The sequence below is a fragment of the Humulus lupulus genome, chromosome 9 (genome assembly GCF_963169125.1).
Source record: "Humulus lupulus chromosome 9, drHumLupu1.1, whole genome shotgun sequence".
Lineage (NCBI taxonomy): Eukaryota > Viridiplantae > Streptophyta > Magnoliopsida > Rosales > Cannabaceae > Humulus > Humulus lupulus.
In genome coordinates this window covers 2,841,345-2,852,814 of record NC_084801.1, presented here as the reverse complement: position 1 = coordinate 2,852,814, position 11,470 = coordinate 2,841,345, and the positions used below count along the sequence as shown (strand labels likewise).

At 35.4% G+C, this 11,470-nt stretch overlaps 1 protein-coding gene across 1 annotated transcript; it reads left to right on the top strand.

The window, feature by feature from the left end:
* The first annotated feature begins 3,699 nt into the window (after positions 1-3,699).
* On the top strand, positions 3,700-6,116 carry LOC133800870 (phosphatidate cytidylyltransferase 1-like). The gene is made up of 6 exons (XM_062238956.1): positions 3,700-3,805; positions 4,056-4,188; positions 4,380-4,633; positions 4,759-4,910; positions 5,167-5,311; positions 5,730-6,116. Exons 2-6 carry the CDS (start codon positions 4,117-4,119, stop codon positions 5,998-6,000), a joined length of 894 nt encoding a protein of 297 aa, XP_062094940.1. The 5' UTR covers positions 3,700-3,805; positions 4,056-4,116; the 3' UTR covers positions 6,001-6,116.
* The last annotated feature ends 5,354 nt before the right edge of the window (positions 6,117-11,470 follow it).

The following is an 11,470-nucleotide window of genomic DNA, read 5'->3' as shown; positions in this document are numbered from 1 at the left end:
CTCTTGGACATCAATTAAGGAAAAATGAGAAGAAACCTTCCTGAAGAATAGTGTAAGTGTTTTACAATAACAAAAGGCAAGGTAAAAAGAATAGTGCAAGTGTTTTACAATAATAAGAAAAACAAGAAGAATTAGATTGACCGTTTTGTTACATAGAGGATGTTATTGAAAGTGATTGAACCCTTTAATAACCTGCCAAGAACACCAACAAAACGAACTAGAAAAAAGAACAAACACAAACAAGAAATAATGCCAGAAACAGAAACAAATCACAAACTTTAATGAATGATAGAAACAGTAGTCAAAAGAACACCATAATATACTGTTGGATTAGCTTATACAGGATCTTTATTTATTTTTATGTATATCTAATATTAAACAAATTAATACGAGATAGCCTAAAACATGTTTCTAAAATTGAATTCAAAGAGAAACAAAGAATAGAATACTTACAGTATACGCAACGGAATTAAAGAGTCCTTCCTTCAGTTTCTCTAACTCTTGTATCCTCTCTGTCGCAGAGTATTATCAAGAAACTGAACCAACACTACAAGAAAATAAGAGTTTTATGACTTTATTTGGGAGACATTGGAAGTCTACAATGTCTCCCAATTGGGGAGACGTTGTTGCTAGGGTCATTGTAGGTATATATCCCACGTCTCCCATTGGGAGACGTGGGATGTCTCCTAGGGACTTCCCACGTCTCCCATTGGGAGATGTGCCTCACTACCAACGTCTCCCAATGGGAGAGGTTGAAAGTATCGCACATTTAAAAAAAATAAATTAAATAAATTTATAATTAATATTATTTTAATTTTATTTAATAATTAATTAAATTGAAATTATTTTAATTTAAATTGAAATGATTTTAATCTAAATTTAAATTGATTTAATAATTAATTAAATTGAAAGAACAAAAATATATTTGTTAGACATATACAAGAAATACAATATTTGTTAGACATATTCAAAATGAACAAATATTGCATTGTGTATGAAGAAAGAGGTAAAAAAATAAAAAATAAAAAACCTATCAACGAGGTCGGTAACTTTGGATTATCGGCAACATATATGTCGCCCATTCTTGTCGCAACTCATCAATTTGTGCCTCTGTATATGATGTGCTTGTTAACTGCAAGAAATATAAAGTAAAATATATTAATTAATTATTTGATTACATTTATTGTTAAAAAAAAATTGTAAATTTTAATTAATAATACCGTTCTCAAGTAATGCCCGGGACTCGCGTGTTCAAAGTAATGCTCAACATCCTCATTAAGTAGTATCCACATCCCACATTGTCCGGTTGGTGTGGACACTAATTATTTAAAAATATGAGTAATTTATTATTAAATTGAAACTTTTTAAAAAATGCATACATATTATTCTACGTAATTATTATAAATGTTCAAAAATTTATGCTGAAGTTACTTACCTGAGGTTGCTTAATGCGTAGAGTATCAGGGATCTCGACATCAGGAAGATTCATAGAGAAAAAAAGATTGAAAGCGCTGACGATCACTGATACAATCTCCTCACGGTTATTTAGCTCTGAATTCACTGGATCACAAAAATAAACATGATATGCATATGGTGCCAAAATAAGCAACATCCAATGTTCACTGAATAAGAAAAACAAAAAAATTATAGCTCAAATGTTAAACAAAGAAATTATTGATATGGGTCGGAAAAATGACAACTTTTTTAAACTTACCCATGGTTCCAAGGGACTAGCATAACTTGTTCTTTTGATTTTATGTCATTGCAACGTCTGAACAGATTCTGAACACGATCGTCGAATGAACTCCCTTGAGTGGCAACGATATTAGGATTGACAAATAGAAACTTATTTTGGCGACCTTGTTGTACCACATATCTATAAATGAACCTAATACAAAAATATGAAAAAGTGTTATATGATTGAATAAATCAAAATAGAAAATTAAATGAACAAACTTATTTGTGAGATATATACCTCATGTAGCTGACGACTACTGCTTGTCCAATCTTCTCCTTTCGAGCAAACTGAAGTATGCATCCTTAAATATATAACAGTGAGACATATCCTGATCAAAAACTTCAGACTCTATGCCTAGATTGACACACTCGTCATCATCCCAATGAGATACGATATTCTGTAATCGTTCCAATGGAGTGTGGGCCAATTGTGTTGGAGGAGTTTGTTGTCGTCTTCTTTCTCTAGGTTGTTGTGTTGATGGAGCTCTTGGTCGTTGTGATTTGGTCCTACTTGTAGAGGGAGTCTGTATACAATAATATCAACAATTAAAAAAATTGCAAACAAATATAGAATTGCACTACAACAATATTGAGTATATATTACATTAAAGAATATCATATATTTAGAAGTGCTATTATTAAGTCGGGGGATTAAAAAACCCGGAACTGAATAGTGGGGATTAAAAACACACGGTCTGATTTTGGCGCCATATGACTAAAAACTCAGGCGGAAAAATGAATTTCTGCCAAATTCCCTTTCTCTCAGCCTTTCTCTAAGTTACCCTTTCTCTCAGCCTCCATCTCTCACTCACGAAGCCCTCTCTGCCCTCACGAAGACTCACCGCCCTCAACTCATCTCTGCCTCACCGCCCTCACGAAGTCTCTCAGCCCTCAACTCATCTCTGCCTCACCGCCCTCACGAAGTCTCTCCGCCCTCAACTCATCTCTGCCTCACGAAGACTCGCTCCAGAGTCGACAAAAAGTGTGAGACGACAAACATTGAAATGTTAAGATTCAGAAACAAAACCTAAACGTTGGCAGCCATTCTAATTCTTTCTCTCAGTTTCACTTCCGCTGGGCGGCGCTCCTCTTCGCTTCCTCACTTTGATCTTTCAACTCTCCTCTGCTTTATGTTGTTCTAGTTTCTTCCACTTGTTTTCTATCTGATTCGAAATTGATTCTGAGCTAAGAATCTAAGATATGTTTGCACCTCTTATATGCACTTTTCTATTATTGTGATGATGATTGAATTAGTCTTCTGCATTCAAATGCGAATTTGTATGCGTAAAATGGAAGCTTTAGTTGAGTAACGAATGAATATGAAAAAAAATCTAGAGAGAATAAAAAAAATATCATGGGTCTTTGTAACAGCTCATATAAATATAGTGACGAGTTCAATAAGTTTGTTCTTATTTTTACCAAATGTTTCGGTTTAGACTGTTGAGTATTCTATTGACTATTAAAAAAAATTCACTGCAAAGGTAATAAATATATCGAAACGTTTGTTTTTCTATATATTCTATTCTACAAAATAAGTAGTTCCATTGTCTAGGGTGAGTGAAGGTGCTTGAGTTATTTAACATGGATGAACTAGGCTAAATATAGACTGGTGTATATTGTTTTTGACATTGAATAGATGGGTTGTTGTTTTTCTTAATTTCTAGCAATGGTTACTACTTCTAGTACTATAATTTACGTTCACGTGGTAACTTTTCAGAATGGTTTTGAACATTTTGTGGGATACTGATCTTCTAGCTAAAATTTAACGACTTTTTTGTTTTCTGTTAGTTCGATGCCTCCATTTCCAGTTTTGGTTTGTTGGTCCTATTTGAAAATTATGGGTCATTTCTTCCAAGTTCATCGTAGATGGTATCTCTTATAATTATTAGCTCCACTTTCCATGTCTTTAATGCTTAAATTCTTGATCCTCTTGTCCAATTTTTAGTTCAAGGAGCTGTTGGGGGGTCGTACCACAATTGTATATTTATTGGTGGACATTTTGATCTTTGGTTGTGGTGGTCTGGGGCTCTTAGTTGTTTGGTTCTTAGCTTCATTCCTCTTCTTGTAGGTGAGAACAATAAAACCTCTATTGCAGTTTGTATAATATGCAATTTTTCATCGTTTATTTTATTTTGGGATCTAAAATTTATTCGGGGAGCTTTCTGATGGGAAACCTGGAATATTTTTAAAGCTAAGAATAGAAATCATGCACATCCCAGTTTCAGAATCTTGGAGAATTATGTGTACATATTAGCTGAAAATCTAAGAGTTATAGGTGGTTGCTTATAATTGCCTACTATATGGTCTGAATCTTTCAGGTAGGGCTTTTGTGCATTATATGTATGCTTTTTTGTAAGAGTGAAATCCAAACTAAAGAGCATGAAGAAGGATAACACTAGCACCCCATTAACACCAACTGGTCGGGTTCGACATCGAAGACGTTCAAATGAGGTTAGTCACATCATAAAATCAGGTTTTGGTCATTGTTATTCACATTTAAAATTAATGATGTTGTATTTATTGGGTTTTGGATTTGTTATAAGAGATGGGATGATGGGTACAATTGAAATTTGAAAATTTTCTAATAATAGCTGATATTCAACCTTGGATTTTTTTTTTGAGATATCCTGTTGGCCTCTCAGGTTGTTCCAGATGTTAGTATAGCCAATGGAGGCAATTTACTTGTTGATGACAGTAACAAATACAGGTCTATGTGGATACGGGCATGCTCTTTTGTTTGGATGATTGGGGGATTTGCATTCATTATATATATGGGTCATCTCTGTATTACAGCTATGATAGTTGTTATCCAAATCTTTATGGAGAAAGAGCTGTTCAACCTACTAAGGCGAGACCATGAAGAGAGGCATCTCCCAGGATTTAGTCTGTTAAATTGGTCAGATTACTAATTTCTTGTCGTGGTAATAGTTGAAGTGTGATTTTACAATTGAAACAGTCAACTTATATAATGATAACTAATGACGTATTTTGTTTTCTTTCATTGTTGACTTGTATGCTCAGGCTCTTCTTCTTCACTGCCATGGTATTTGTATATGGTCGCATTCTCAGTCAACGGCTTTTTAATACTATAACTTCGGACAACTTTCTCCATCAGTTTGTTAGCAGCCTTATCAAGTATCATATGGTTATCTGCTACACCTTATATATCGCAGGTTTGTTGTATGGTGACAATTTGGATTTTGCTATCAGACATTTCATCTTAAAGCCATGTTTTAGTTTAAATATCACTTAGCATTTCATTTACTTGCTTCTTTTTAGTTAGCTTTATATATAATTTTGAATCAAGAATCCTGTCTTATTGCTCATTGCTTTTTGGTTAATTTTTTCGTTGGCTTTAGTTCTTTTTTTTGGTTATGTTTAACTAGCTTATATTTATATATTTCTTCTTTATTTTGTGCTTTGGCTTAGGTTTTGTGTGGTTCATCATTAGATTGAAGAAGAAGAGGATGTACAAATATCAATTTGGTCAGTATGCATGGACACACATGATCATGATTATTGTGTTTACGCAGTCCTCTTTCACAGTAGCCAACATTTTCGAAGGAATTATCTGGTAAAACAACTTTTTATGGAAATCTCAGGTTGCTTAGTTTCTTACTAAATATTTCTTTAATTCCACGTCTTCAACCTTTTGCAGCTTTCTTATTATTATTATTATTGGATCAAGAAATTACATGATGGTTGTACTTATTACATTTTTTTATATCCTCTATAAATGAGAACTGTGAAGGGTCTTGTATAATATCTTTAGAAGGCTATAAAAGTAATAAATTATTTCCTCAGACCTGCCTGATATTGTATTTTGTGTTCACTAATTACGTGCTTAATATTTTATGGAAATGCTGAGCTTATTTATGTAAGATTGTTATTCCCCAAATTTGATCTTTATGTGTCTTCAATGTAGACTCTTTTTTTTTTTTTTTTCCAAATCTTGTTTCTCTTTCTTGATGCACCGTCAAATATGCATGCAGGTTTCTTCTTCCGGCAACACTTATAGTTATCAATGACATTGCTGCATATTTCTTTGGGTTCTTTTTTGGAAGAACCCCATTGATCAAATTATCTCCAAAAAAAACTTGGGAGGGATTCATTGATGCTTCTGTTACAACTGTCATATCTGCATTTTTGGTAAGCTTATTTTTCCTATGCGATGCACATTTAGCATTCTTGTGCATATTCCTGAGATTTAGGAACTGTAGCATTACAAAGTTAAATTTAGTTTCCTACTCAGTTATAAAGTGATGGTTGTGGTCCAGCCTCGGTCACCATCTTATTTGTTAAGGATTGTCTATGTGTAGATCCACACTATAGTTTGGTTGGTAATGGGCTCGATATAAGTATCTGCTGGCCCTAATTTCTACTGTTATCACATAGCCATATCACATTCTGTTTTACCTGAACTTTGTTAACCTAATACTATACTCAATTGTTCTTTATGTACTTAAATTCCTAAGTCCTCTAATACATAACAGTCGTGTATCCATATATACACTAGTCCTGTTATCTTGCTTGTATGACTCAAGTAGCGTGTATTAATTATGCAGTTTTGAACTCAAAAATAAGAAAGATTGGTTGATGCATGCCAAAACCTGCAGCTTAGCAATGAAACTTTTGAGATATAAACTGAGGACTTCCATTTTAGTTAAACACCATGGATAGCTATCACTTCATTGTTATGTTCTTTCACTTGAGTTAAATCCTACAACTAGCATCCTTGGAAGAAGGTGAATGGTCAGAGACTGATAAACTTTATTCTCTTTTGCAGAATTTGAACCACAAAAATATTGTGAAATATCTTGGATCCTTAAAGACTAAGAGTCACCTCCACATAATTCTTCAGTAAGTGGATGTAAAACTTGTGTATGATATTTAATTTTGTGACTTTTATTTTGGAAAGTCCTATTATTTACTCAGGTTAAAATTTTTAGATATGTGGAAATTGGTTTTTGTTTGGCTCATGAATCAATACCAGAGATAGGATTTATTATTTTTGCATTCTGACTTGTTTCAGATACTTAATCAGTAGTAAGCCAGTCATATTACTGTGTTTGGAAGCACTGAATTATACAGAAAACTTTTCTTTCTGCACATAAATGGATAAAACAAAATAAAAATGTCGTTTGCAATTTATTACTTGAAATAGAATGCAAATTGACCTTTTATTTAAAAAGAAAAAAAAATTAATATATATATTTTTGAAAGATAGATCTTAATATATTGAGTGCATATCTATGCATGGTAGACTAAATGTAATTTATTATTGGTTGCAGGGGGAAGAAATTTTACACTACTATTGATACTATGACTCAATGAGAGCCTTATTCAATGCTTGCTACAATGTTCAGTGGTTGGCATACTGTGTGTCAGGATCCTGAAATGGTATTTAGTTTACATATTATTCCTTCAGATTTCATTTTATATTTGTAGATATATGATTGTGTGTGCGCTAGAGAGGGATTATCTATTAGCATATACATACAGAAATGTGTACTTTTATATCATCTGTAAATGTTCATACATCTGTCTGTGCTATGCGTGTAGATGCATATATCTACATAGACTGTGTCCCATAAGTTGATAATTTAAAATTTTAGTCTATATTAAAGAGGTTAAAGTTTCTGTCTGAATTTTGAATGGAATGGTTTATTCCAAGAAAATATTATATGATTTTATGGTTCTAGAATTATTTTAGTATTGCATACAATAAAAAGCAGAATAAATTTTGGAATTGTCGTGTGAAGATATGGTTATTGCGCGGTTTGGCTGGAAAGAAATGACAGGAATTTTCAACATAAGGAAAGCTTCTTCGAAAATCTATGGGACGAAATAAACTTCTGTCTTAGTTTGACTTTAAGCCGGATCTTTCGACTGAATGTGAGGCTTTGATGTGGTTTGTTTCTGCTTTTGTTATGGGCCTATCTGTGTTTGTCTTTGATGCTTCTGGTTATAGTCTCTGTAATCTTTATTGATGATACTTAATAATAATCTAGTCTTTCTCTTTCACTTTTTTTTTCCAAATTTAAAGATAAATAAGAGAAAGAAGAAGTGATAAAGCAATGAAAGAGTTTATGCTTTGTTATAGGTGAAGATTTAGTTCTTACAAATTAATTTTGAAACACATCAGTCCTTATACTTTTTTATTATTTGTAGGGATTTGTATTTGTTGATAGGGATGGAAAACATTTCTGACACATACTTAATTGGTTAAGGGATGGTGTTGTTCCTACATTAAAAGACTCTCAATTTGCCGAGCTTTTGAGGGAGGCAGAATACTACCAGCTACCGGTAAGTAGAGTCTAATACTTATTTTGTGTTAACATCAGGATATTGCTTTGTGTATATTTACATGTAGGTGCTCTTACAATTTTTTTTTAGTTTGGGATCTTTTTCATTTGATTTTCATGTGCTCATTGTCTACATATGGAAGTTGATCGTTCATATCAATTAGCCAAACATGTCTTAATGCATTGTTATAATAATTCTTGTTTTGCTTTATGCCATGCCCTTTTTTTCACATCTTTGGATTTTCATTGTCAAATTTGAGGAATTTCTCCTATAAGTTTCTTTCTATAGAAGTAATATTGATCATCCGAACTTGATCAGTACTCAAGTCAAACAAGACATTGATCCAGAATCCAGGTATTTTGTTCGTTGTTTCTTTTTTATTTTCAAGATTTGGTGAAAATGTAGAGGTTTCCACATAGACATCGAGTATATTCTATGAACATGAAAGATCTTTTCTCTAAATCATAAGTCATTTTTACAAGATGACAAGCAATTTTGAATTAGTTCTTTCGTGCGAGCTTTTCACAATTTTAGTGCTAACCTTGTTGTATATCCGTAATCTTGCAGTGGTGGGATGAATGGTTACATCAGTGCAGCCTGCGCAAATAGATTCACCAATTAGTGGCATGGATATGATTGCTGATAATAAAGTCTTGTAAGTTGCATGTTACTTCCTCATCGCGTCTGGACGTATACAAATGAGAATCTTTGCTATCATATTTGATAAATCTTTGTTTCTGTTTATTTAGGTCAGTGTTCTACAAGTGTCCAGCCTTCCATGTACACATTCCTAGACCACCAAGTGGAGTTCATTATCCAAATAAGGTACACTGGTTTGTATTTTTTATAGCAGTTAATATTCTAAATCTTGGAAGTTTAATGCAACATAATTCTATGCGGGACTTGAAAAGAGTTCTGAAATTTTACTAGATAAGGATATACAACTTTCTTCTTGTTGACGCCGTTTTTCGTCAACAGATAAAAGAAGAGAGCACGTAAACAATTTAAGACAATGGCCAAAAATAAACAAACGAATCAAACACGGTTTTTTACGTGGTTCAACAGTTAAATCTGCCTAGTCCACGAGTCTCTGTTATTAATCTCAAGATTATCTCTGAACAATTCTTTAGCATGAATTCTCCAGAGTTTTCTCTCAAGAATCAGAAATTCGGTCCTTACAATGGTGCATGGCTTCTCTATTTATAGAGAAGGATGCAGAATACTATCCCACATATTTTGGGTAGTTACTCTTTTGTGAATAAAAAAAAATGGCTTTAAATGCCAATAATCAGATATATAAGGAAACGTCCCCCATAGATCAAGAAACGCATAACTGACTAAATAATATCCCACGATTCTTGGGGATTTATATCAATAAATGAGGATTACATCTCATGCTTACAATACTTGTAGATATTCAAGGTGGTCATAGCGTATCTCCAAGGCTTCAGCATTTCAGGTTTCACGTCATTGTGCGAGCCACTGACATCTCCCGAGCTAACATTGCTTTCTAGATAGTACATCGAGCTCAATATCCCTGCTCCGAAGTTGTTCCCGAAGATGAGGGGCTCTCAGAGCTATCTTTCGAGATCGAGATCATTTCGAGGTCAGTACATTCGAGGTCATGTATCATACTTTGCAGGCTCGGTTTACAATCGTAGAGCATACCCTAACCCTCGCGAGATCATTTAATGCGGACTCAGCTTTCGAGGTCATATTTACTATGGCTCGAAATCTGGGTATAACATTTTGCCCCCTCAAAAGTATTTGTTCGAGTCCTAAGAGAAGGAAACTTTTGAACTACTCTTTCTGGGAACCATACCGTCACACTCTTAAAAACGGACACGTGCCAGATGGGTATTGCCCACTTTAGGTACTTGAGTACCTTGGGAACACGCCCACGATCGTTCGTCTGACAGCTTTTCGGCGCCATTTTATCACCGATTCCCCTCCATTCGATCTGTTGAGGATTTTAACCAACGCTCCTGATTGATTTAGTTTTCCCACCTATATATATATAAGATCTCCTCTTCGTCTCCTTCTTTACGTTTGTTCATTGTAAACCAGAAAGAAAAGAAAAAACAAGAAAGCCAGAAACTTTCTTAAGAAGCTTCCATCCCGTGCATGTTTTCTCGACCCAAAAAACAAAGGAACCTTGGTCTGTTCGAGTCAGTGAGTTCTTTCTTGCAACCTCTTCTCCACTCGATGATTTCGCTGCACTCACCATCACTGTGTAAGTACGCCATTTTTATTGTTCTTTTCATACTGTGCTTGCTGTGTACGTTAGTATGTGTTCTTTGCATGATGCGATAGGAGGTTTTGAACCGATAGGTTTTATGTTTTCTGGATTTTCTTTCTGCATGTTCGCCTCTGGTTTATGCCCAGTTTTGTCCTTTGACCGGCGTTTCAAATTTCTGGGTTTTGAAAATTTTAGGCTATGTTTCTTGTACACCAAGTTTTCGGGTAAAAACCCTTGTTCTTGACAATTACACGACACCCAAAAACGCTTTTCCTGGCTAACCGCCACTCTCCTTTCCCTTGAATTTCAGGATTTTCAAAAAAGAAATTATCCACGCTCCTTTTCCTTTCCCGTGGACTACGCGCTCTGACTCTTTAGTGAGGGTCTTAATATTTAGTTTTTTGTCATTAGATCTCCGAGCTCATCCATCGAGCTCGTGATTCTTGCATGCATGGCCCTCACCATTTTTTCTTTCTCGTTAGATGTCACAGAATTCGAAAAAACGGTGGGGGTCATTACGAGCAATTCCTTACGAGCCCAAATCTCCGAGCCCGGAATCGATCTTTGCCCGGAACCAGCGTCGGATTAAAGAGTACGAGATCGCACGCGAGCAAGAAGACATTCGAGCCCACTATCGTCGCCAGATTGACGAAGTCATCGAAAAGAAGAGAAAGGTCCTTCGGGAAGCCATCTATCCGGAGCCTAACCCCGGACCTAGGCCAGTTCCCCTCGACCCCGCGTTAAAAGTCACGGTAGCATTCCACCCGGGGGAACTTCAGTTTTCCTTAATGGCGAAGCCTTCGTCTTCGCAGCCTAGGAGGGAGATGTTTGAAGCCGAGTTCTACCAGAGCTCGGTTACCACCTCCGACTAGATAACTGACATCCTGGCCCTTCATGGCCTTAGCTCGTTGGACACACTGAACTGTCGAGCTCCGACAAGGCATGAACGGAGCTGCTTCGCTCCTGGGGGCCGCGATTCCAGTGTGAAATACGCGGCCTGGAGCCAAGAACACCTAAGGGCAGGAGCTTTGTTGCCCCTGAAGTCCTTTTTCAGAGACTTCATCGATTTTTTTGGGTTGGCTCCATTCCAACTCAACATCAATTCATACAGGGTGCTGTCTGCCCTGAGGTCCTTGTTTCACGAGCAGGGGTGAACAGGACCTTCACCCCAAGAGATTTTATATCTCT

Excerpts from the sequence above, each read along its gene's own strand:
- LOC133800870 (XM_062238956.1), top strand. The coding sequence starts at position 4,117 with ATGAAGAAGGATAACACTAGCACCCCATTAACACCAACTGGTCGGGTT. Across the intron at positions 4,911-5,166 it reads CTACACCTTATATATCGCAG|GTTTTGTGTGGTTCATCATT; the intron begins GTTTGTTGTATG and ends GCTTTGGCTTAG. Across the intron at positions 5,312-5,729 it reads ATTTTCGAAGGAATTATCTG|GTTTCTTCTTCCGGCAACAC; the intron begins GTAAAACAACTT and ends ATATGCATGCAG.